Below are 27,027 nucleotides of genomic sequence, written 5' to 3'. Positions count from 1 at the left end.
ACATGAATAAAGAAAATTGATTCCTTCGAACAGAGTTTTTAAAGAGATTAATCGTTTGAAGCCGCATTGTAGCGTTAAAATCGTCACTAACGAAATATAGCAAAGATTATACGGCAGAAACAGTATTTCTCGGCAGATATTATTGTAACTCATAAATATAACGGCTTTTAAACGTTTATGGTTCACTGAAGGGTAAATAAATAAAACATGCAGTACACTTACGTCTTAATTACCTTAATTTATTGATAAAAATATTAATTCAATAATAGTAAATCGCAAACGCTAGCGAATACTAACAATGTGATTTTCATTTTTACCAATGCACAATTTTCATCGATTTGAAAACTTTTTAACTGAAGACTTCAAAGGAATTAACAAATAAAATATTAACGTAATTCCAATAGTAACTGATGTTACAATAAACATAACTCTATACAATATAACCATAATCATAATTGTATCAAGACAATAAAAAAAGTAATGACGGCATCATTCTTCCGAACTTATAATTAATTCAAGTTTGAAGAAACGCATGATTTAAATCTTTCAAGTATTACGGAAATATTTGTAGTTTACCTATTCCATTCGTTGAAATACAAAACAATTTACACTCTCATGCCTTAGTTTATAAAACTCACAAAACGTAGGCGTTGGCATGATTGGTTATTAAATACATTTAAGTATAAAAAGACAGGTAACGGTCTAAAGTATGTTCATCTATAATTGTCAACTTTCTTACAACTAAATAGTTGATATTTACACATGAGACAATTTTTGCTTCAAACCGATTGCGATCATTTTGTTACTTCACTGAACTCACATTTTTGTTTGCGATTGTAAACAAATTATTTACTTTGCTTATTTGCCTCGGCAGGCAGTTACGACTTCCTGGATCAATTTCACGTAGTAGGACTAACTTTTAAACTATTAAGGCAGTATGGCATTACGATTTCACTTCAATTTTATAAAATAAAATTTTTTTTAATAAAAACGGAAACAATAGGGAAATCACATCTAATGTGACTCAATTTTAATTCTTTCAATTACAAAACTTTGTATAATTTTTAATCTAAATACTAAAAATGTTCATCGACATTTTTTTATCATAATTTTCTTGCAATGTAATTAATTACTTTGTACTAAAATAATTCACGATTTCACATTGAGCTATTATAAAGAAAGATCAGGCAACTTTGAATAATATACTGTAATTTGATAAATAGCAACTTTTACGTAATAAAATAGTTATAAAAATTATTTTTATAACAAAAATGCAGCTACATAAAATCATGACATTTTATTTACAATAACTGTTTTACGAATTTAGTCATAAGATTTTCAAAATAAGTGTGCCTGTAACTTTGTCGCTTAGATATGTGCGTAAAGGTATTCAAATTTGAAAAAACAATGAATAGTGAAATGATTACGGCTTTATAAAGTTGTATGACGATCGATATTTTCAGTATAAGTTATGAAATTAATTTAAACATCCTAATAAGTATCAACAAAAGCTGTAACTATTCTAGCAATAGCCAACTATATATTAAATTAATTTATTTGATTCAATTCAAATATTTAAAAATCATTTTAAATTTGACGAAAAATCAAAAATTTTCTAGCCTGAACACGTAGCAATCATGCGGAATGTATGTCATACAAAGGTTTAGCTTTACATAGTCAAAGGTTAAATTAATAAAAATCTATTCAATCGCGAACTTCGCACTTTTCAATTTCACATGAAAGTTGAACCGACTACTTCAGAATTATTAACTTTATATGCACATACAACTTTCACATCGCTTTGGTCGAAGCGCATGCATCATCTGTAAAATCTCACTAATATCATTCTGTACAAGTTATTGGAAAATCCAATCGAAGAGACCGGGAAATGTCAATTATTCTTTTCAGTTTTGATTGCAATCAATTATGTTACGCGGTACACATTGTCCATCTAGAATAAAGTCCCCACAACGAATTTTTCCAACTGGAAAGACAAAAAACGAACTCTTTGTAAAAAGTTCGATCGTTTCTCGGAAACAAACTTTCAGTCGGCCGTCACAATTGGCTCACTCTGCTCTGTTGGCTTTTCGACACTGGTGAAGTCTTGGCTCGTAGCGGCGTCAGACTTATTGTTAGGAACTGCTGTTTTCAGCTCTGGTCCAAGTGGCGCTGGCAGATGCGCTTCTTCCAGTTTCACGTGTTGTTGCTGTTCTCCGTACTCAATGTTTGTGTTCTCACCATCGGCGCCGTCATCACTTGAGCTGATATCTCGTCGTGGATCGTACTGGATAACAATTCGGTAACCGAACTCACCAGGGAAGACTGTGCTGAGGAAATCTCGATTGCCGACGTTGACAGATTGTTTTTGCTGCTGATGTTCTTTGGGTGCAGGTGACTGTCGGGCAACGTCGGTGGTATGATCTTCATTTTGTTTGGATGACGATGGAGTTGATTCAGGTGATTTGGCTGCAGTTTCAAGATCATCGTACGATGATTTTTCTTCTGTTGTAGCTGTTGATTTACATTCTGATGTAGATTCGGCTTCGAGTTCGGGTTGTGGTTCAAGTTCTGTTTCGGATGAGCAGATGGTGTTGAGCTCTGAACTTCCGGAAGAGACGTTAAATACCTAAAATGTGATGAGCGAATTAGTAACTAATTTAAAAAATTCGATTCCATGGTGTATTTCATAGTTTTCTATTTTGTAATTGGAATATTTAGTTATAATATGAAACAAGCGAAAGTAATATTAGAATTTACTAAACATTTTAAAAACGCCTGGTAAAGATAGATTACAATCAAATCGTACTTTAAAAGCGTAAACCTTTAAGGAAGTTTCAATATTTATTACTTCATTTTACTTTGTTATAGTATTGACTGCTAAATAATTATGTGTTATTATTGTTAAATGTGAGTTATGTGTATCAGTTTTGTAAAGGAAACCTTCAAGATTTCACAAAATCACGTGACCGCAACTGCGCGAATACTTCGACAGGCTTTAAATGATCTTGTCCATTTTTTTCGTGGGTGTTTTTTCTTATAAAAAAGACCGACTTTCTCATCTAGAAATTGAAAATTTTCAAGTTACTATTGCAAACCTACCATTCCAATAAATTTATAATTCATTTTTGCAGAACCCGTGGAACATATTAAAAAATATACTATGCAAGCATACCCGGTGCTCATAATGTAGTAATGAAAATTACTTCAGGTTCTTGCCGTGTAGGCTCTTCGACTCTCGGTTGTGGTTCCAAGTCGATGAGGTCTGGAACTCCGTGGGTGCTTTCGGACACAGTGTAGCCATCGGCAGAATTTTTGCTGGCAGCGTCGTTGGTTCGGTTATCGTGGTCGCTGCAGGTGACCTCGACAGTGACATAATTGCGGGGCTTAGTGGACGAGGGCTTGGCGGGCTCGGGCAAGATGATCCAGTCCACGGACGGGGGCGGCTCATTCGGAAATCGTCGTACATATGTATGTCGCTGATATTTATGTCGCTCGCTTGACGTACTTCTGGAAGTTCCATCAGGCCCTTCGTGGTGCAGTATGGATATTGATTGTTTTGAATGGATTGAGGTACCCGCATTACTTGATCGTCTACAAATACGAAAAAATAAATTAGAATGAATTGCCATTATTAATTATAGACTCTAAAAAAATCTTTCAAGTTATGATTATTAAAAAGATAGTTGTATTCCTGATATTGTAGTTGTTTTTTCTAAAATAATAGATGTTTTTACTGAATATATGTAATTTTTCGATTGAGTGTTAATATTTATTACTATTATAGGTTATCACAAGCACATATGCAGCATATCAGTACATAATAAATAGATCTCCCTGATTTCGTTTGAAGTAAGTTTCATTACTTGGAAAAACATATCATTTGATAGTTCAGCGTTGTACAATCGCATTGATTCTATTTTAACTTGCTAAGTAAAGTGTATTATTTGAAAAAAAAAATAATGAAAGTTTGCTCTTCATGATAATATTGAACTGTCAGTTTGGTCAAACAACGATCAAGAGAAAATGGTCAAAAAAATATATTTAAATAACCAGCTTAATTAAGCGACCTGAAATTAAATTAATGCAGTTGCGCAAAGTCAAACTATCGAATAAAAATTTTGTTTTTCCGCATTGTCGCACTTACTAGATACAAGTTCATCGAGAGGAATTTCCTACAGTTTGGTGTACTATATTTATGTGTAGAGACCTAAACTACAGTTAGAAGAAGAAAGCAATTCGAATAAACCTAATAAAAAAATGTTTGCATTAAAATACAGCAATGCATGATTCGTTGGCACATAATAAATATAATTTAGAAAATTATAATGTTCTGTTCAAGTGAAAACGTTAAAACTAGTTAAAGTATCGCTAAGAGTATACCAATGCCAAACGCATCCACACATTACTGAGAAAAACTGTTTTATCGACTTTACTTTGAAGCCAGCCGAGAAGGCGGCGTTGGCAAAGCAATATGTAGGTGGAGGCAGTTTCACTGTGTCTGTTCAATAAAACATTTCTACGGATTTTTTTTTTGTTCGAGCGATTCTTCCAGAAAACCTCGATTGCGTGCCGTTTACGCTCTCAATGGCAGCACACCAAGCATTTTCGTGACGAGGTGAGCTAAACACGCTACACTAGGTACACAATGTACATGTCTAGCAGACAAATTGACCAATTGAATTACGCATTACTACTGTGATAATGTACCGAGTAATTGAACATCGGGTAGCTTTATAATAGGAACGCCCAAAAAGTGACATGCTAACTTGATCTACGGTGAGGCGGAGGGACGGAGGAGGCGGGCATCGGCGGCAAACAATGTTGTGATTAAATTTCAACGAAGTTTAATTAGCGTTGAAAATTGTTCGCGGAGAGCGTTACGTTTGCGCGAGCGCACGTGTAAAATGAAAATACCTTGCGTGCAATCGACGAACCCACCTTTGTACGAGTCCCGAGGATTGGAGCGCCAGTCTTCGCCATTCGTTTCTCGATGCTGCTCCGGTGGTAACGCTAGTCTCGGGAAGTTGCCTGACAATTTCGGCCATGTCGTTGCCGAACCCAGAGTTGGATCCCTGCTCCGATAAATCATGCATCGATTAGCATTGTAATAGTAAAACCAGTCCAAATTGATATTTTAATTGTAACGCGATATTAGAAAGAACAATGTAAAAGTCCATTTGATTTTTCGTAGAAATCTGATAAGCGATATCTGTGCAAGCACATGACTTCAAATTATGTGGCTATTCCCGTCATACTCGAGGTACGTTAACAGTAATTAAAATTAGTATTCGATATATCATTATAATTAGGTCAGGTGCTTTTCCTATTATATGCAATACGAACTATTGAAACATGGACGCTTTGTTCTGGTTACTTTTACTTTTGTATCGATGAAAAACTTAATTAACTTGGGTAATTCGAAAATAATTAAATATAAGCTTATCTTCTTTACACGCTATGTATGACAACATTTCCATTAAAAAAGCTGACCTAATTACGAAAATTGTTATTTTATATCTCTTCAATAGTGAAAGGAGACTAGAAAAAAATTTTCATTCAAAAGCACGTTCGGTTATCTGGTAGTCGTATAAAATCCGTCGCATCACCTCTATTTTTATCGTTAAAAATCCTCCACAAAACCATTGATTCAAGAAGCTAGCTTAAAATTCTTTTACGAGTGCTACATTTTCGGCTTTCTCGAGTTTACTTGAATAATTAAAGGATATCAAATCCTCCGTCATCCCTTGGTTGCTTGCATATTTTTTTTCTTTTTAGGCAACTCTTCAGCTTTCAATCCGCTACATGTGTTATCCGCTCTTCCTCCAAACCCATCTACACGTAGCGATTACTACGCCTGCCGATGTATCGTAAAAATATGCTTTTTTTCTCCTCGCGGAAGCTCGAAGCAAAATAAAAAAAAAGCGTTATCACTGGTCTAACGAGTTTATTCGTTCTTTGAATTTACACTAGCTGAAAGTGATTTTAGTTTTTAGCATGAAACGTCACAGATTGACAGAAAGCACAAACGCATCTAATCCAAAGAAACGTTGAATGCTGCCGAACTAACGAAATTCATCAGGTAAACGATATAGCTAGGAGGAAAGTAAAGGTAGAACGAGTGTGCGAGCAAAGAACTTACGAAATTGGAATTGTCGTCATCATGTGATGCCGTTGCCGTTGAGGCGATAGTGACGGCAGAGCTGGTGATGGGTATGAGGAGGGTCGAGGAGGGCAGCTGCTGCTTGATGTCGAAGGCAGCGAGGGACTGCTGCTGCTGTTGCCTGGCCTGAGCTGCATCAGCCTTATAAAGTTCACCAAGCGCTTTATGCAACTCCGAGTTCTCTCCTCCTTTGCCGTGAGCTCGTGACGATTCACCTGCTGCTCCTATGTGTACACACATCATCTCATGTGCACAACGTTCCCAGCACCATTTTTCGTTTCTCGACTCGAGACGATTTTTATCAAACTTGTATACACCGTATATATAACTGGTTGTACAGGATGAACTATTTGTTTGTTGGAAACTTTTGTTCGATTTTTTTTATCGAATTTGGACAGTTTTCCGTAGGCACTTCCAACAAACACAGAGATACAGAGTTGTCAACAGACTTATGCAATACTTATAGCTAACTAAGATAACGATCTATCGATAATGACCCGCTTCAATTATTTCATTGAAAATATCTCTTTAGAACTCAATCTCTTTTACATGTTGATTACTTTCAAATATTCATTATGCAATATTACTCTCGGAATTCAACGGGCGCGCAAAGAAAAAAAAACTAGCTTGTTGTACAGAAGCAATATTGAGCTTGCAAGCAAAACAAGAGTAAATTTGAAGCCTACGTTCCCTCTAAGATGTACGATTTCGATACGCAGTTATCGACCATGCGATTGATTGTGCGATGTTTGACAGTATGGATGACAAGCGTTGCAATGGAGCTGTATTATTAATATTCATCGGGCATGCACACTATGCCGACGCAAATAAAAATCGAGAGAAAAAAGGTAATCATACTTTCAAATTGCATGTTTCTCAAACACCTAATGTACACGTACAAACCCACATATACATGTGTGTGTCTGCACGCGCACGCACACGCACACGCACACGCACACGCACACGCACACGCACACGCACACGCACACGCACACGCACACGCACACGCACACGCACACGCACACGCACACGCACACGCACACGCACACACACTCACACTCACGACGATGAGCTGTGCAAAAATTGAAGAAAAAAAACCGAGAGCGAGGCATTGACGTAAACTAAACGAACGAAAGAAAGCGTCGTTGTCGTTTCCCCCGGTGAAATGTAAATACCAGTAAGGCGCGCAATAAAGAGACGTTGATGCGGACGAAACAAAACAGAAGAATCGGAGAGGAGAGGTGGCTCGCAGGTGCGCGCGCGTAAATCATAGAAATAAAGATCAATGCGCAGACGTCGCGGCGACGCGCGGAGGCCAATCACGAACGAAACGCCTCGGGATAAACCACTTATCCGTTATTGCCGCTGCCATCTTTTCTATTTGTCGCGGAAACTTTGCGAGCGATATTAAAATGTAGAAGCGATCGCCGGAGAAGATGTCGTTTTTCGAAAGTAGTCGGTTATCTATAAAACAATAATTGGATTTATCATGGAAACGAACGTACGCGGGCTAATTGAAATAGTTGAAATTAAACTTCGCGGCAACAAACATTTTAAAACAAGCGAAAATCCATGTTAGCCGTGCAGTCATTAATTAAGCTTGGAGAAAAGTGCAAATAAAGAACACACACAGCCGGAACATTGTTATTACTTGAATCGACTCAGCGTTAGTGTCCATAAATCCGACGGGAGTATCATTCGTGATTAACTCCGTTTGCCGCCAAAGATAAACGTCCCTGATTTATTAATAAACGACCAAGTCATAAACGTAATATATTACAAGAGGTGAGAGAAGCATAAGGACAAACATATATGTAGAAAAGTTGGCCATTCCAAACAAGGGGTAAAAAAATGAAGATATATACACCAAGAAAAACATCCAAAAAAAAATCAAGTGAGCATCTTATCTACGACAGTGCAAAGTAAAAGAAAAGAACCAGATCGTGTCGTAGCACACGAACCTGCAAGGATTGGCTGATTAGCTGTGAGCGCTTTTCCAGTTCTGAGAGCTGGAATCTAAGGTCTGCGTTGCGCTCGCGCAATTTCTCTCTCTCCTCTGCAAGATATTTTCGCGTTTATTACGCCTCAACCTCTCTCTCTCTCTTTCTCTCTCATCTCCCCCGTCTCAACTCTCGCCGCCTCTTATCAACGTGAAGCGAAAAGTTCTGTTCACCAGAGAAGCAACAATGAGAATCTTTCTTTTCTTTCTCTCTGTCTTCAGAGGCTCCGCTCTAGTTTGGTTTATAAAAATGCATAATACATGGGACACAACAACAAATTACGTGGACGCGCGAAATATGTACAACTCGCTGTGACTCGCCTGCCCGCGCTCGATCATCGCCTCTACTCGTGCTTTCTTTTTACCGCGACGCTCCTCGGCTATTTGCTCGAATTTCCAAAGGTGGCCAGGTGCCTTTGCGCACGCTCGCACTCGGAGGCGAATTTCTCGCAAACGGCGAGCAGGTTACGCTCGGCAGAAACAAGCAAATAGGACAATGACGGGCGGGGCTTTAGGCGCCGATCAGGACGCTCGACTGGAATTGGAGGAAAGCGACGACAGGGAGCGACGATCTAACGCCGAAAGGATGCCTGCTACGTACCTTTGTCCCGGTACTCCTTTTTCACGTGCTTCACCTCGTGCCTGAGGATCTCGAGATCGTTGCCGGAGCCAATAGCCTTCACGGGGAAGCGGGTCACGCACTTCGGGCAGTGACTCGTCGACACCGGCGAGGTGGTGTGACAGGAGACGTGGAACTTGGCCGCGCACGCCTCGCACATCGTTAACGAGCCTGCAAGCGCGAGAGCATTGATAAACTTTGGGCTGCGCCTCGCGTGCCGCGAAACTTGTTGACTTGCTGCTAAGCCCGAGCCGACGCCCGCACGTAGCTCCGAACGATTTAATAATTGCATTGTCACGGCGCGAGTAGACTCGTCTCTGCAGCCAACCATTGTCATCTGGACGTTCAGCTCGATCGATCGATCGAATCAACACGGAAAAGACTCGAAAACCTTCGCGAAGATTGCTCGTGCGTTCGGTGGGCCGCGGGTAAATCATTGCGCCCAGTACCAAGCCCGACAGTATCGTCGAATCGCGAACGTCGGAGCCGCTTGTGCTCCCGCGTTATTTGGCCGTTCAACCGGATCCTCGGCAGCGCGCGGCACACATAGCCAATCGCGAGAACGAAGCATTTTCACGGTGTTCGTTATCCGCGAGCCCGGCTGCAAAAGAGCAACGAACTGGAGCGAAAGGCTTACCTGGGTTTCGACAGGAGACGCAAACGGTCGAATCCTTGTCGATCCATTCAACGGTGAGGCTGGATGGGAGCCCAGGTATGTGCACGGTCTTGCCAGTCGACGAGATCTTCATCGTGCCGTTGCCATTGTCAGTCTTCTGTTTGATCGAGAATTCCTTGTGCTTGGTGACCTCGCCGTTGCGCATCACGCTGCCGCCAGTCGCTGCGGCAGTTTTCGCGGGTTGGATCAGCGGTTTGCTGCTGGTGCTCTGCTTGCTCGAGCCGCTGCCACGGCCGGTGGATTTGGTCGTCGGCGTCGGCGACGGGCCGTTCAGCCGGGCCGTCGTCTGTCGAGTCTGCGGCGCATTGCCGGACTGCAGGTACGCGTATCGCTTGCGCTTCTGCTGCGGGCGAAAAGGAAAGGGGATTAAAGGTCAACGAGGGAGGCAGTGCACCGCCCTATCGAGTATGCATCCGGCGCGATCGCGTGTAAATCAAGCTGAGACTCGCGCGAGGCGAGGCAAGCGTCTGAGAGCGATACGCGTGCTCTTATTTGCGCTTCCTCGTTGAAACTCGAAACAACCGTGACAGGGATTGGCTTCATGAAACCGTCGCCCGCGTCCGATCGATTGAATTTCAACGGGTGAACAATTAAAGCTCCGCGGGCCGACTGCAATGAGCTCTTCGACCTCGGCAATGTCACTCGCCGACAATGTACTTTTTAATAAAAAACAAAGAGAGAAAGAGAGAGAGAGAGAGAGAGAGAGCAGCTACGTACCGGTGGCTGAGGTGCACTGTAGAGAAATTGCGAGCGCACGTTGCTGCGTCGCTTGCGTTGGTTCCTGCGCCGCTCGATCTCGCCGAGTCGCTCGTGGCTTATCAGTCCGATGCGACCCAAGAAGCACTTCTTGTTCTCAGCCTCGACTGCCAGAGATGCTCCGGGCGTCTCCTCCTCGCTCAACGCTTCCGGGCTGCATTCCGCCTCCTCGTCTGCCGAGCCTGACGTCGACGCTTCTCGGCCTTGTCTGCACGTCAAATCAATTGTTTATTTGTCATTGCCTCGTTACATTTCCGTCTTCGATAGTTTTCCGAGTGTAATGTATTATACTTATAATTAGATAGTGTCTGATAACTATTCATACAAGTTGCAAGTAATTCGTTACGGTGTTTACACTGCATGGATTGTACGTCGGTTCCCACAATTCCGGGTACGAAAGTTTTCTTATGAATAAGCGAATTAGTTTTGCGCGTGCGCTTCGTCACGGAAAAATTTCACTCGAACTTTGCATCGACTAAATAGTATTAATTGCTCTACCAGTAGCGCTTACACGATATACAAATTGGCAATAAAATTGAAGAACCAAAATTTCCGACGCGTCAGCTCAGTTTTGATTAAAACGAGTTAGAGCCAAGCACAGCAGGGTAATGTAACGCTATCGATGCCTGTGACGTAGGTGCATTTCAGTCGAACTACGAGTTTTTCGTGGCCACTAAGCTCGTCTAAGTACATAGCTTGTTGTTGAGGGAGCACGCGCGGGATCAATATTATGCATGGCCAATGGAACGATAGAAACGAACAGCAGTGATTGTTTTTTTTTCCTGTTTCGCCTATAGTGAGGATAAACTTCTGGCGGAAGTTGAAAAACTTCCTTCTCGCTTCTTTCTCTTTCGTTTTACTCCTCTTCGCTTTGTTATTTGATATAAGAGGAGCAGGACGAAAGCATGCGAGTTTAACGCATCGATGGTTTTTCGGGCATGCAGAGCATTACGTTTCTTCGATAAAGATTTTTACGGCTCTTCGCGGCAGTTTTACGATGCAATTTCACAAGTTTAAACAATATATTGAAAAAAAAGGAGAATAGCGAGCTGGGCATTTATCGACAAGTGCTTGAAAACTCAGAAAACAAAGTAACAGAAAAGTCAAGTGCTGTAAAGATCCGAAATGTAGTTAATTCCGTTGAAAGTCAGTATTCCACCCCTTCAGCTTTGAGCAGGCAGCAGTAGCAAGCGAGATAAGTCCAAATAATTGCATAACGCGAAAAGAAATTGCAATTCGGGCCTTGCACTGCTGCTGCTGACAACTACTAGCGGTAATTAAAAGTTTTTTCAAAAGTAATATTTGAGTGTCTTTGTGAATATTTTACTTCTACAATGCTCCTTTTCGTCGTACGTTACGAGGAACGAAACTCATCGATGTTTTAGCGAGGGAACTTTACGAAAAGTGCGAACAGACCGATGGATAAAGTAAAGGAGGGCGGGAGGAGGGGGGAGCAATTAAAAATTCATCGCGACGAGGAAGAGAAGAAAATCAATCCGGGACCGAAAGAACTTGCCACTGAAACATCCAATCCGAAAAAGATTATTCCTTTTGATTGCTCTCTTCTCCCGTACAAGAAAATCAACAGGTACTTGAACAAAGTTCACTCTACTCACTTGAAGCTCGTTGGACTATGTTGGCCTTCAAAAGGCGATGCTGTGACGCCGTTCTGTTGCGGAGGCGGTGGTGGTTCCTCATCCTCGCTGACGTTACTGCTACTGCTCGCGTGGCCGTTGACGAGGCTGGCATTACTGCCGTTACGGATAATGTGGTTGTTGTTCAGCTGCAAAGCTTCTGCCAACCAGAGCTTGGTTTCATGTAGGGCAGTCTCCGAGTTCAGCGCCGCTATTTCCTTGCGCAGCTGGCAGTACAGATCTTTCTGCAAGTTCGTTCAGAACAAATGTAATTATTTAATCAATTTGAGAATCATCTTTTTCTAATCCAGCTTTGTCTTTCGAATTATTGAGATTGGTCGTGATTTAACCGAAAGCAACATTTTTCTGTTGCGAGACAACGAACCATTTGAAGAAAAAAAAATGCAAATAGTAAATTGCCGTACGTATTTTTTATGACTATACCACGGAACATCTATTCGCAAGCTTTGCCGAGAAAAAGGAAATAGTGACTGCGCATTTTACCTTTGAAATGTGAAACAGACCAACTACTCATAACTGATCCTTGTTTGTACAATACCAGTCAATACGACGCCTCTATAATCTTTAAAATATTATGCATGGAAAAATATTAGTCTGTTTGTTTATCGATAGGAGCTACAAAGCGCGTTTGTACCTATGCGATACGTTATGCGCACTTGTCGCATAGTGTGCGGTGCGTGCGCATCTCTACCAAAACGTTGAGGCTATCAGTTGATCGTAATTTTAATAGACCGTCAAAGCTTTATAGAAGCATGAATCAGCTAAAAATAATAAGATATTGTCTATTTAATATTGTTATCACGGCCTTGGCTATTTTAAATTATAACCTGGCTTTTGGCAGTCAATTGGAATTTGTCGGTGAAATTATCAAGAAGAATATTCAGATATCACGAATCTCGGTATTTGTAAAAAGGGCGAAAAATCTTTCTCCGACGTCCTCTATCTTACTTGGACAGTTGTCAAGTAGATTTTCATGCGTTTACATTGAAATGCACCGATTCCAGAGTATCGTCGACGATGGTAAATATAATTGTGTATTAAATACACTGTGTCAACGGATCGAAAGAGATGTAAAAATTGTCTTAATTGATACGCATGGTAGGATAAATATCGAAAACGAGCTGATGGAAATCATTGATTTTTTAATTGTGTACAGTCCGCAAACAGTTCGACCGCGATGTCTCATTGTAATCATTAGCAATATTTACAACGAAAACTTTCTAAGTTTCTTCGAATATGGATGGTTGAATGATTTTTTAGACATTACCGTTCTACAAATCACTGAACAGAGTAATACGTCATTAATGATACCTAATAATTCTAACGTAATCGATGTCAAAATGCACACGTACAATCCTTTTAACAAGACCTATATTGTAAAAGAGTTGCACGATGACGTCGTTATATTCGATGACAAATCGTTAAATTTGCACAAAACAGTTTTGAAAGCATCTTTTTTTAAGGAATTTCCCGATCTTATTGTCGATAACAGCTACACTGGAGATAACTTGTGGAATGCTTTGAAAGGCCAAAATGTCGACTTGATGAACGCAGTTGCTGCAAATCTAAATTTTTCCATAAAAGTTACAGCGGCTTGGGACAGCTATTACGATTTGTCAAAATTTAATGTATCGTACAATCCGAATGCGCTGAAGAATCGGTTGGCTGATTTCCTATCGCCAGGATTAACGCTCAAAGGTTTTGAGGCGCACGATTACAAGTATGAATATTGTTGTTTCGTAAGTGTAGATCCTAATTATATTATTGTTAGGCAGTATGGCACTAAAATGTTACAGTTGTCTTTTTATTATGTGGGACTATCGATCACAGGCATAGCAGTGATTATTCTGTTCTCCGTTTTATTACGACGATATTACAAAAGTGAATTTTGGTCGGCGTTGAACACTGCCAAAATTCTATTAAGATTACAAGTCGCACCGGCACCGCGTACCGTAGTAGAAAAATATTTTATGTTATTTGTAACATGTCTGTCAATTCTATTCGTAGAGCATATTCTAGAAGAAATTATGAATATTTACCTAATTGAGGATAATTATCGGGAACTAAAAACACTGCAAGATCTCCTTGATTCGGGAATTATTCCTTCAATTTCAAAATACACCAGAGATCTCATCAACTCCAAAAATTCCGTATATTTGAAAATCTTGTCTAACAAATCGCGAGTCTTAGATTCATATGGATCAACGGAAGATTGCGTGTCACAATTGATACATAATCTTAATCGCGTTGAGGGCTGCGAAATCAATCGGGTGTTAGGCGAAGTAGCTGTTAAAGCTTATTCGAAAGTTAAAAAAGGATCTATTTTGACTCTTGTAGAAGAACCTATATTTCCTGGATTTATGGTAGTACCGTTTACGAAAACGTCACCATATGTCCGACCTATTAATCGTGTGGTTACATATCTTTTTGATGGCGGCGTTGTTGATTATTTGCACAAAACTACCATGAGCATTTTATCGCTCGATAAAACTAAGTTTTATTATCCCGGTAATTTTCCTCAAAATCAAGGTGAATTAGCACTGCTTTATGAAGGTGGAAACTTGGAATCATCGCATAAAAGCTTACTAATATTCTTAACGTTTACATACATCCTAAGCATCTTTGTTTTTGCTATTGAAGTAATATTGAAAATAATAAAATGAAAAGAGTATTGTTAATTTTACAGTATTGGTGAACCGATATTTTTAACTTTTTTAAAAATCAACCTGAGCAGATACATCGACGTGTGTGTATACGTGCGTTTGCAAAACATTTCATTTAATACTGTTCTTGATGATCTTAAGAATTAGACACAAACAAAATGCATTTTCTGTACCATGTTTGTTTAATAAAAGCGTCGTTAATGTGTCATGTTAGTTGTTACTTGTAGTTTGTAAAGATTTCTTTGTATGAAAAACATGTACGTGTAGGTAAAATATATCGATTAACTAATTCATGTTTCTGTCATGAGGTTTAGGTGGCGCACTGCGTATACACTATCACATTAATATTATACACAGCTCTCGATATATACTGTAAATTACGTTTGCGATTTCAAATGAAATCTGAAATAAAACAGCTTGAATATTTTATATACTGCTTTATCAAACATTACCTTTACCTGCAGTGCTTCGAAATTGAGCGACTCTGAATTAATTAATTATGATTTATAGTTAATAAATGAATTCATTTTAATAATAATAATTTCGGTAATTTTGACGATCTCCATTGTTAGACAAAAAATTGAATTAAAAAATAAGTAATAATAAGTAGTAAATAGTAATAATAATAATAATAGTACTTAATAAATTGCAGCACAGTGACAATCTCAATATCTGCTGAGAATTTCATTGTAAATAATACGAATGAAAACAATATATTGCAAATTTACAACATAACATTTTCGTAATAAACAGTTCTTAGCATTCTCGTCAAATATTAATAAAAACCACCGTTAAGATTATTATTATTATGGAAAATTTGATAAAATCGACTTTCAATTGCTAGTCATTAATCCATTACATGATCGATCAACTACATCTATTGATCAAATCGTCGCGTGTAATCGTCAGCTCGTAGTTTGACTCTATTTTTCTACTTAGAGCCCAAATAGCGAGTTGGATTTTCCTTGAAGTTCGACAGCGTTTCCGCAGGATATTTTATTGATTGAAAGCGCAGAGCTACAGCGACCCCTTCGCCTTCCTATACTACCCTGCTGCCAAGACGCGCCACGCTCTTTCAATTTTCAAGCGTAACTGATCGCGTTAGCCGAATTTTTCCGTCTTTCTTTCTCACGAGTTCTTATTTACACCTCCAACGGCTCACTTACTTACTCCTTTCACGACGTTTTCTTGCAAGTTTTCAGTTACTTTTTAACTTATACGGATGCAGCTCTATTGCTGCCAAAAGTTTCTTTCCTCAATTCCAAATACTTCTTACGCGTCAGTTTTTGATTGGAAGATATAAAAAAATTTATTATATTTGTTAAAGGAAGCTTCTAGTTAAATTGCAATTAACTTAAAATGTAGTCAATAGAACTTGCGTGCTCTAGTGGCATTATCGTAATTATACTTTAACAAATTTCATATATTGCTACGGTCCGAGGGGGCGTACTTTTATATTGACTTTTTGTCGAGAATTCGAAATATACATGTCAATTGAATTCTTGTTGATACAATTTCTTTTCCTCCTATTTTAATTATCCGAAACATATAGCAATATCTTTCTATTTTCGAACTGCATACTGGAATGTTTGAATAAAATTGCAGTATTCGCGGCTAAAACTTTTTATCTTGCTCGCATTTATATAAATGTTTGCTTTTTCGTTCATCAAATATCTTTTAACTTTTTCGGCGAACATTCATGTTTCAAAATATTTTGAAGTCATCCGAATTAATTAAATTTATTTGTTAATCAAGACTGTGAAAACAAGAACATTCGATAGCGCGGTAAATAATTAAAAATATATTTGTAATGATGCTGATTCCATACAAAATACTTGAAATTCAAATATGTACGGGTTTCCTTATGGAGCTTAAACTCAAACACATTGTATGAAAAGAACTAGTGATTTGATATAAGCAATGCCTCAACTATTGATAAAAAATGAATTTATCTCATTTTATGTTTAGTCTTTTACAATCTAAAAAAACTGTACGATGCTACGAGCATTGAATCCAGCTTAACATACATGGAAACGATGCTCTAGCTCGAGATACTACTTTGTTTGGAAATATATTTACTCTCCCACGGCAATTTTTTCCATCTCTAAATATTCTCGTCTCAAAAATAGTAGGTATCACCGCACTCGATATTTGTTTGAAGCCGTCTTCAGAATGAAAGTAACTATTATCTACGAACTCTCAAGATTTTGTTTATCAAATCCGACAATTATGCCAGTCCAATTGATCAAGGATCAAGGATTATCGAGAACAGTACACGGCATACAAGCATTAACGACTGGCTAGTGAAAATCTGCTGTCGAAGACGTCAGCAAGGGTAAATCATGTGTCAATCATATTGTAACAACAATCGCAGGAGAGAGGTCCCCGTGCCGAGGGTAAGCCCCTCGCGAGGAGGGCGTTTTCGCATGACAAACCATTACTCGAAGGAGGGGATGTGTGTGTATATATACCAGGGCCAACGTTCTGTACCTCCTTCCCGCGTCTCCTTCTCACGCAAATGGCTTCCCCGTATAACTCGATTTCCAAGTGTCGTCGCTTGCTGCTCTGTAGCTCTCGCGCGCGCGACAGAGTTCTGCACGTACACAATGCGCTTTAACAAGGTCACGCCGCCGGCAGCGCGGAATCTCTGCTTTATCGACGCGAATGCAGGTTTATAAATAAAACGCTCGACGAGAGTGAGGCCGCCGTCGCTGCTGTTTTCCCGAGCGTGCCGTCGAGTGTTGCGGAAGAGAACAAGAAGAAGAAGAAGAAGAAGAAGAAGAAGAAGAAGAAGAAGAAGAAGAAGAAGAAGAAGAAGAAGAAGAAGAAGAAAAGAAAAGACTCGCGACGGAGAGTCGCCGCGCGACCTGGCTTATTGAATGTTGACCGTAGATTTTGCTCGCTCGCGGCGACGGCGAGATCCGTGCAGGCTTTGATGCGGCTGTCGGACGGTGACTCTACGGCGAATCTAGATCAAGCGCTGTTTACCTGCCACCTGTCGATCTCCAGGATTTTAATCTCGATCATCTTCATCCGCGCCTGCAAATGCTTGTCCTGCAACATGAAACAGGTGGAGAGAAATTATTTCACCTCGAGCTGCGTCGACCCGTGAGTCGCGTAGCGTGCGATTTTTATTGATTTTTGTTGTTCTCACCTGTGGGTCATTGGGATTGCCAGATAGTTTCTGCGAACACTTCTGAAACAGAAAGAAGAAACTGAAAGGACAGCGGTCGGCGTGAAAGCGGCGTTTCGCTCGCTAAACCGCGTTACTCCGAGACCGTGACATTGATAATGTCACGGCCGCGCCGTTTATTGTTTCGCCAAGATAGTGAATTTCGCGTGCATCGCGCACGCGGAGACTTCCAAGGGAGCCGACGATGACGCCTGCACGTAGTCTTCGATAAATTTTCGCTTCGCGCGCAGATAACCGGGATTAATCGTCATCGTGATCGACAGAGGCGGAACGCGCACGCGAATTTCAATTCGACTGCTCTCTAATCTACACCGTGCCGCGCGGCGAATCGAACGAAATGAGTGCGCGTGCTCGCCAGCAGTCAAATACACTTTTACGCGCCGCTCGAATTATTCAGCGTCGAAGGTAATATAAGCAACCAAACCTTGACGTGATTTCAGATTCGCGACCTCGTTTCTTGATTTTGTGCTTTCTTTCCCCCCGCACGCGCAGGCAGGAAACTAATTTTGGTGAGCGCAATTTGATCCACACGGAAAAGGAAGGAAACCTTCGCGCACGAGCCCGTACACGTTCTGCCATAGATAATACGTTGCTGTCGTTCGTTCTCGTTCCCTCGGGAAAATAAGGCAGCGATCGAACGCGCGAGCGCATCTGTCAACCAAAAGCTACGTCGAACTTGAAAAAAAAGCAACAAATAAAATAACAGTGGCCACTTTCGAGAGCGAGTGCAGCGACGTAGAAACAGCGTTAGGATTGCAATTAAGCGGCCGGTAGTGTGCCCCTTGAAAGGAAATTAATTGCGGACTTGCACACTTTCGATTCCCGACGCTTCGTCTTTCGGAGGTATAAGTAAAAAGAAGGAAAAAATAAAACAACGACCGCCGAGGAGCAACACTGTCACACAAAGGACCACCGCCAGGTATAACTACACCTCGCGGCGTCGGCGTCGGCGTCGGCGTCGGCGTCGGCGTCGGCGTCGGCGGTGACGGCGGCCCTCCCGTCGTGCGTGTCAATTGATTCTGGGCGAAAATTTTACCGGTGGGCGTATTTCAATGTTTATTAGGGCAGCGACGGGTCGACGCCAACAAACGAGGGCGAAAATTTTACGAGGACGTAGACGACGATTTCTTTCTAGTTGACTGCATCTCGGCGATCATCTTCTAGCTAAACAATTTTCCTGCCTTTTCCCTTGTCGGTCGTTCAAGTAACGCTCGGCGTAAAAAAAATGGAACGTTGACGTTTAATCGTGTTACGAAGACAGACAAAAAGTTTATAGGTAAGGTCGCGCGCGGTAATAAATATTGAAATACATATTTCAGTGGGTTGAGATAGTTGGTAAAACTGCTGTACGATTTAATCGTCGAGCTTGCGCAAAGTTGTTTGAAGTTGCCTTAGCGCGTTCTCTCTCAAGTTTTTAATCAAATCGCTTCCATCGGGAATTATTCGAACAGTAAGTACACTTTCCGGGACACTTTTATTGAATTTTCCAAACTGTTTTTTGCTGTTTTCCACCGAAGAATACTCGCATTTTTCGTTTTCTTTTCAGAATTCAATCGGACGCCGAACACTTTCGATCTCTCGCGTTATACGCATGCGACAACGCAAATCAAACATGAATGTCGCCAATATCCTTTTTATCGGCTGTACTTCGTTTAATCGAAATCAATAATGAGCGATACCAAGCCTCGCATTTTCAATAAAGACTAATGGAAAAACTCTTCAACGAGAAAAAAGTAGTCATGTCTTGCGGTTGTAATAAATTAACATTAGACTTTGAAAAAAGAAAAGAGAAGAGAAGCAGCCAGCTTGCTGAAAAACTCAAAACACACCAGCACATGGTGTGTATCCCACTTGTCCGAAAAGCCTGGAGCAATAAAAAGCTAATACATTCCAGAATCGAGAGAGGGAGAGAGAGCGAGAGAGAGAGACAAACGAGCGCTACGCTCAACAAACTTTCCTCTGCGCGAACAACTTGGAATTATGCTCGTTAATCGTGATTACGCCATGGCTGGCCGCCTTATTATTTCGTCTTTCTTTTTTCCCTTTGCTTCCACCCTAAGTATTTATTGATTCGTCGGCGTGGTGAATAACTTGGCCAAAAAGTCTGTATAGGTATTTAAGCATGCGGATAAACATGAAATCAATAAAGAGAGAATAGGTAGGTATACAGGGAACGCGAACGCGACCAAGCAAGTTTGATGGTCGTTAATCTTTCAAGTTTCATCGCAAGGTCTCCTAGTGTCGAACGCGAGTTTTTTTTTTCCAAGGCGCCAATAAACAAATTAGCCTCGTTGCGCCAGCGAGTCATTGTGATGGCCCGCACCTGACAATGCGAGGCGCGCATCTATCCTTCTCGGCTGCACAGAGAGAGAGAGAGAGAGAGAGAGAGAGAGAGAGAGAGAGAGAGAAAGAGAGATATGAGAGAGCAGGCCGGAATTTTAGAAGCGTGCGGCGCGCGAGAGAGAAAGACAGACGCCGAGAGATCACACGGGGGACGGGGTAGTTTTATCGACTCGCACGAGCGCTCGCGCGCCTACGGACACTCGCACACTCACACGTCCTCGCAGCGCGCGTTTTTGTCGTCGTACGCACGCCTTTAAATAATTATCGGCACTTTTGTTTATCGACGCTTCGATTTTTCACTCTGACTAGATGCACGCACTACCTCACTGAGCGTCATACGAAATGAAAGAACGCACTGAAGAGTTAGATACAAGAGAGAGTGCGAGAGGGAGGGGGAGCCGGAGAGAGAGAGAGTGAGAAGGAGAGAAAGAGGGGCAGGTTTGTATTTTAAGTAGTATCGCAGTATTTTTATATTAAAACACGAAAATAAGGCATAAAGCCGTCGTGCGCTAGCTTCATTACGAGGTAAATTACTGCTGCACGCGCGTAGGTAAAATACCGCTTCTCTTTCTCCCTCTCTTTCTCACTCGCACTTGCTAGCTTGCTACTCGGCGCACTCGGCGTCCGCTATCTTACATCACGCTCGCTTAAACTGCTTCCCTCGATATAAAGTAAAAAGTGAAATAAAAAAGAAAGAGACGCTACGACAGCGGAACGACTGCTTGGCTTGGCGATATTAAAATAGAGAAAACGTACCTGATGCTCCTTGATGGCCATCCACAGTTTATGCTGCGTGGCCACGAGGCTCTTCTGTAGACCCACTGATATTATATCCATGATCGTGTGTTGCTGCGCCGGAGACGCGCGCCCAACTGAGCGCTCCTCGGCCAGCGGCGGAGTAGAGAACGGCAGAGCCGAAAGAGTGTCGAGAGAGAGAGAGAGAGCGAGACAACGAGAAGGCAGCAACGCAGAGCTACCTAACCTATAATCGTCGTCGTCTCACCGCCGATCCGGTGGCTTCTCGCCGCCCCTGTCCTGCCACTATTTTCTGCTTGCGCGCGCGCGCGCGTATGTGTGCGTATGTATGTATGTATGTGTGCGTGCGTGCGTGCGTGCACCGTGCTCTAGGCAGCCAGATATATATTGTACACACTAGACCCCGGCGTCGTGACCTTGTCTCTTTCTCGCTCACTTTTCCACTAGCTCTCTCTCTCGCTTTCTCAAACCGAGAGTACAAGGGGATGATGCGAAGAACTTGGATCCTGCAACAGAACAAAGTTATGATTTTGGTTTGTTGAATTACTTTCGATTGCATAAGATGCGAGATATGTTCAGCTGCGGTTTTCGATAAACGCTTTTTCATAATGCGGAACGTATAAACATCTCTCTTATAGGCGAGTTTTATTACTTCGGGGTTTGCGCTTCGTATAGACGAGACCTCCTGCTCAGCGAAAACGACAAGATAGAACACGAAACAAATCATTACTATACTTCGTCGATAGCACTATAGTACTATTACTTTAGCTTTGCCCAAATCAGACAAACTAACTTCCTGCGGGCCTGAGAGTGAAAATTTTCCATACTCACTTGGTTTCTTTTTTCCAAGTACTTTGGCAGCATCCATGAATTTATTATCAAAAACTTGTCACTAAAGCCTCTCTTAAGTAGGCTAAATATATACGTCAGATATAGAGATGTTCCGCGGCTCTATATATACATAAAAGGCTTATGTGTCGGGTGCTCACATCGCGCATTACAATATATATATAAAAAAAATAAAAACGCATAAAATCATGCACTCATCACAAGTGTAATCGGATGTATATATCGTTTTGTCGTACATCGATCAATGACGAATCAATGTGCGCCTGTATATAGTCACTTTAACGAGTAAACAATTAATAAACACACGCAGGCGTATATGTGCTCTTGTGGAGGCACCTTCAGTGCTCGTAACGTGACGGTCTTGACTGTTGATGCATGCATACCTAGTACCCACACTAATATTTATACACACAAACACGTACGTACGCACATAAACACGCACGACGTGATCGTGGGATAGAAGTGCATCACTGATTGATCGACAATCGAATTTTCTCACGGACACTTGCAAATGGATGTTACCTCTTTGCGAAAAAAAAAACTTACTTCGCGTGCACACCCAACTCGAGCATCACAAATATATACAATTAATTTTAGCTACATCGAATTCGTTCCCTTTTTCCTCTCTTGGTCAACGGGTAGTGTCCAGCGCAACAGTCGTGCTTGTTTATAAAAAGAATATTACACGAAAACAAATGCAATCTTGCCATTGCTGCTGCTGATAATCTGCAATGCGCGTGAAAGCTTTCAGGGAATTCGTGCACATACGTAATTTTTCTTTCAATGCAAAAAGCTGCACGCTTTCCCACTAAGAGAGAAGGCAACGACGGGGGCACATTTTTTTGACGCACACATAGTAATTTGACCACGGCCCGTCACCGACTTTTAATACAACCGTACGCACCGAGCGCGCGGGCGTTCACGCGACAGAGCGCGAACGCCCAAAGAAAAAAAGTACCGAAGACGGAGGAGGATACAGAAAGAGAATCGGATTATAGAGAAGTAGACCAAAAGAAAAATTTCGCGAAACAATGTCTTCTCGCGCAGATTGATCGATGCTAATTAGCCACTAGCTAATTCGCCTCAACCGTAGTCCACGTTTATTTATTTTATTGTCGTCGGTTCTTTTTTTATCGCTGTTATAATGGGAATCTTGAACCAATTGGCAAATTGATTCGCCCGTCGCGATTTTATCGCGCGAATGCTTGGGCGACGGAAAAGCTAAAAGTTTACTGAACGGCTGTGCGCTGTAAAACGATAAAGTCGCTCTCTACTATTTCCCATCTATAATACATCAATCAGTACCGGGGCGCCGTGTGTGCGTGCATATATTACCGAACACATCGACGACAGCTAGCCCTGTTTACGCTCACTCGTGTATCCCACGAGAAAGTCGATGAAAACTGAAAAGGGATCCGCGCGCGCGTGCGAGCACAGCGTGCAATCGTACAAACAATGCTGATAAACGCCGACAGTGCGAACGAACGTACCTGTTATTCGTGTGTGCGTGAACGTGTGTGCGCGGCGAAACGCACACGGGAAGGGGGAGCGGCTGCTTCTCCAGGTGCTCTTTCCTCGCTACAACTCGGAATGGGAAAATTCTCGGGCACCGGTTCGTTTATGCGAGGCGCGTCAGAGATGAGACTTTGATTTGCCAGAAACGCTCGCTCGCGTCTTATGTTTTTTTTCTCCTTTCCTTACCACCGATTTTCTATTTTTTTTTCCAGGTGCGGCTTTACGCTGCTCGATTGGTTTACCGACGCTTTCGTTCATTTATGAAATTCGAATACCCCTGCAATCTTATTTCATTATTTCCCGGTGCATAGAAGTTATATATGCTTTTTTTATATACACGCGCAATTTCAAACATTTGCTCCCTTTCAAATTGTGAAAAACAGTATGAATATTTTGTTAATGAATTATACGCATTTATCTTGAACCGAAGCTTATATGTTAAAGCTAATCAATAGTCGTCTTTAATTTTGTGAAATAAACATAATGAAACAATTTTGTTAGATGTCCAATATTAAACAGTATAAATTAATAAATGATATTTATGAACAATGTCAAACGTTAATCTAATTGCACAAAACCAATGATCACAAAATAGTTGGCTTTTCGCTGTCAATGAAAAAGATATCACACTCAAATTTTATCCACCTATTATCGTGAAAATTTTTATTACTGGTTCTGGTATTTGTTTACTTTGACTCTTTCTACAATGCACGTGTATAACTACGCATCAACCTCAGTGCCTTGTTTACGTTTTTTCACCCTAACTACAATCAGTCATTCGGAGAGCACGTGGATAAGCGAATGGCAGTGCGATTTCATGGAGTGAAATCACTGCCTATTGTTATGCAATATTTATAAAAATACAGAATAATTAATTAGAAATAACGCAAGTGAACACTTTTTACTGAAACAATGAGGATTTTGATTGTTAATTTGAGTTTCGACTCCAGTGACGCTGAAAATGAGGATAGAAGCGTTAAATTGCACAATTATTGTGAAAAAAGTACGCAAATGTTTTTGTACGACCACGAGCAGTATGTTGCTGAACACTGAGTACCTCTTTTTAAAATTGATATTCAAAGCAAAAGCATCTCAAAGTAAGTAATTTATAATATTTTTTAATATGATTCATTGTCTTTTTTAAAAGATTATCCAAATGCATTCTTTATTTTTTACGCACACGTTCGAAATATTGAATAGCTATTTTTTTTGTTTTTTATCCAATATTTTTTGTTTAAATTAACGTTTTTTCTACCATTAATACATCAGAATATATCAGACAAAGCTTGAAGGTATTACAAACTTGTGGCATCCAAACTGGTTGAGGAGACTGAATCTGATTCTAGTGACTTTGTTTTGAAAATATAAGATTCAACTGAAAATTCTAATATCACAATAACTTCCAATTTATACAGAAGTACTAACTGCAGTAATTAATTATTATAATCAAAATAACACCTTTGCTTTAAGCTATTATCAGGTATGCAAAAACTAATAAAGATTTTTTGTTCAAACCTCTTTCAAATATTTTTTTTGAGTATATTAGTTTATTACTTTTTAGGTAATGAAAACAGCCAATTTTTACAGATGAATCTAGTAGACAGAATAAAGTATTGTCTATCAATTCATTTGATCAAATTAATCAGCTATTTAATATTTCTGACATAATTACCTAGATAAATCTTTGGAACTATGATTAGGTAAAATATTATTGTGATGATTAAATTAAAGAAAATTAAAATGATTAAATTAAGAATATTTCCATGAAATATAACTGCATAATACAGCTACTGAAACTTCAAGTACTCAGTATCACAATCCTCTGTGGTATAATTCAAATAATGCTCATAGTACAGCTATAGAAAATATCGAATTAACAAAAGAAACGTTGAAGAACTCTTATTTTCAAGAACAAAATATGATTACTGTGTTAAGGAATAAACAAATTATTTTAACATATACCTATTGGATCCTCAAAATAGGTAGTGATTATGACAGATTATGCTACGAAGAAAACTTTTACAATATCAAAAAATAGCATTCAATTTTGTACATTTCACTTGAATGAAAGAAAATTTAAGATTAATTTAATGAATTTGTTGAATATAGTATGATGAATTTTTAATGAATCAGCTGTGTTAAATTTATTTTGCAGAGTCTAGTATACTAAGACAAAATATTAGTATTGCTATTGCAGAGTAGGAAAAATTGAAGCATCTTTCTATAAAATTTTGTTTGCTCTATTTCTGTATATAAATAAAAATGCAACTATAATTATAAAAGAAGCATTAAAAATAAATAAAGACTACACAGAATTTTTTTTATCCCGAAAGCACCGGTTGGTTATAAATAATACTTATAAATAATAAGATTTAGTAGTAAAACAAAAACTATAATATGTTGTAATAGATGATAACTATAATAACATCATTATTGTACCCGATAACTTGCCTGTATGGTGTGGAGTTTTAAAACACATGATAAAAGTTGAATTAATTACTAAAATACATAATGAATTTGCAAATATGATTCTATTTAATTTTTGATTGTCAAAAACTGTAAGTATAAATTAAATAGACACAGAATATATTAAATAATTTTATAAATTATTTGTATTTATTGTAGCTTCAACACAAGCCACAAATCAAACAGTTTATAAGTAATCTGTTATACATTACATCTTATACTATACGAAAAGTTACTTATGATTATCCTAAATAAAATTTAATGTCATAATTTCTGTTAATGGATTTCAATTTCAAATATAAAAAAAATGGGAGACGGTAAGTTCTTAACTATTTATTATAATTACAAGTGCAGATTAAATTTATCAAAATAATTATGGAGTATAATGCTAATATTGTTAGAAGAGTTTGCTCTATCATAGCCACTAATTGATCATGTCGTTCAATTAAGATTATCAAAATTAGACATAAAACTTTTAAGAAAATTTTTATAAGATTTACAAACATAGATGAACTCTATTTTTCTTCGCAAAAAAGTTCTGTTTTGTTTCCCCATGTAAACTACTTATGTGCAGAGGATAAGACTTTTGATAGACATGTTAGAGACAGATAAATATTTTGACCCTAATAGTAAATTGAGTTTCAAATTTTTACAAAGTTCTAGTTTGGTTTTGTAAATAAAAATATATTAATTATTTTCTCATCATAATAATAGCTAAGCAGAGGCTGGTGATTGTTTTAATAAAATCAAACCATCTCAGCAAGAAATATTGTTAATTTTACTGTTGTACACATAATCTATAGAGGTAACTACAAAAAAAGCATTGTAACTTTAACATTTATTTTTTGTTATTTCACTGTTTTGGAAACAGAAATTCTGTTGGATATTATATTCATTTATAAACTGTGTATAAAATAAGATCATGAAGGTTATAACATTGCAAATATAAATTTTTTTATGAACATATCTAAGAGTGTTTCCTTTATCTGCTTACTCATTTGGCACATTTTTTTACTATGATAAATATAGTACTCATAAGATATTCTAAACAAATTAATTTTATTAATTAAAAAATCTGTGTTAATAATTATCTGCAAATCATTGCATAATTCTACGTTACAATTAAAAAATTATTTTCGGCTAATTATTTATAATGCGTACAAATTCGTGACACAAACAAACATACCTTATTAATTCACTTCCTTCGTTATAATTTCATAAAATCATCAATATATGACGTGGCTTGAGGTTATTTATTTTTTTGTAAATTAAACTCGCAGTTAAAGAAAACCTATAAAAATAATAAAATAATAGACTACGGGCAACACGCTCCAAGTAACGCGCTCCAGCTCCAGGCGATACTAACATCCAATTTAC

The 27,027-nt window shown here is 39.3% G+C and overlaps 2 protein-coding genes and 3 long non-coding RNA genes across 10 annotated transcripts; 4 read left to right on the top strand and 1 right to left on the bottom strand.

Moving 5' to 3' along the window:
• Window positions 1–228: 228 nt before the first annotated feature.
• LOC131671726 (uncharacterized) lies at window positions 229–26,962 on the bottom strand. Of its 6 annotated transcripts, none has more exons than XM_058948387.1 (13): window positions 26,837–26,960; window positions 20,821–21,326; window positions 17,683–17,724; window positions 17,517–17,582; window positions 11,827–12,089; window positions 10,172–10,418; window positions 9,416–9,797; window positions 8,761–8,949; window positions 8,122–8,216; window positions 6,140–6,384; window positions 4,939–5,072; window positions 3,204–3,591; window positions 2,056–2,626 (listed from the first exon to the last, which is right to left on the bottom strand). In XM_058948387.1, exons 2-13 carry the CDS (start codon window positions 20,899–20,901, stop codon window positions 2,194–2,196), a joined length of 2,565 nt encoding a protein of 854 aa, XP_058804370.1. In that variant the 5' UTR covers window positions 20,902–21,326; window positions 26,837–26,960; the 3' UTR covers window positions 2,056–2,193. The 6 variants fall into 6 exon arrangements, with proteins under 6 accessions (XP_058804369.1, XP_058804367.1, XP_058804368.1 ...); XM_058948388.1 differs by having other exon boundaries at window positions 2,503–2,626; window positions 3,173–3,591; window positions 26,837–26,962; XM_058948386.1 differs by lacking the exon at window positions 8,122–8,216 and having other exon boundaries at window positions 229–2,626; window positions 9,416–9,794; window positions 26,837–26,958.
• LOC131671730 (uncharacterized) lies at window positions 4,983–6,052 on the top strand. Its single transcript, XR_009302565.1, has 3 exons — window positions 4,983–5,104; window positions 5,192–5,260; window positions 5,776–6,052. It is a non-coding gene; the product is annotated as an uncharacterized LOC131671730 (long non-coding RNA).
• Window positions 11,247–11,971, top strand: LOC131671728 (uncharacterized). The gene is made up of 3 exons (XR_009302563.1): window positions 11,247–11,483; window positions 11,596–11,798; window positions 11,861–11,971. It is a non-coding gene; the product is annotated as an uncharacterized LOC131671728 (long non-coding RNA).
• LOC131671727 (uncharacterized) lies at window positions 11,986–14,868 on the top strand. The gene has a single exon (XM_058948390.1). It carries the CDS (start codon window positions 12,618–12,620, stop codon window positions 14,526–14,528), a length of 1,911 nt encoding a protein of 636 aa, XP_058804373.1. The 5' UTR covers window positions 11,986–12,617; the 3' UTR covers window positions 14,529–14,868.
• LOC131671729 (uncharacterized) lies at window positions 23,982–25,107 on the top strand. The gene is made up of 3 exons (XR_009302564.1): window positions 23,982–24,281; window positions 24,454–24,664; window positions 24,746–25,107. It is a non-coding gene; the product is annotated as an uncharacterized LOC131671729 (long non-coding RNA).
• Window positions 26,963–27,027: the final 65 nt, after the last annotated feature.

Source organism: Phymastichus coffea, unplaced genomic scaffold (assembly GCF_024137745.1).
Source record: "Phymastichus coffea isolate CEN01 unplaced genomic scaffold, Cenicafe_Pcof_1.1 PCOF00134, whole genome shotgun sequence".
Taxonomy (NCBI): domain Eukaryota; kingdom Metazoa; phylum Arthropoda; class Insecta; order Hymenoptera; family Eulophidae; genus Phymastichus; species Phymastichus coffea.
This window is presented reverse-complemented; position numbering and strand designations above follow the sequence as displayed.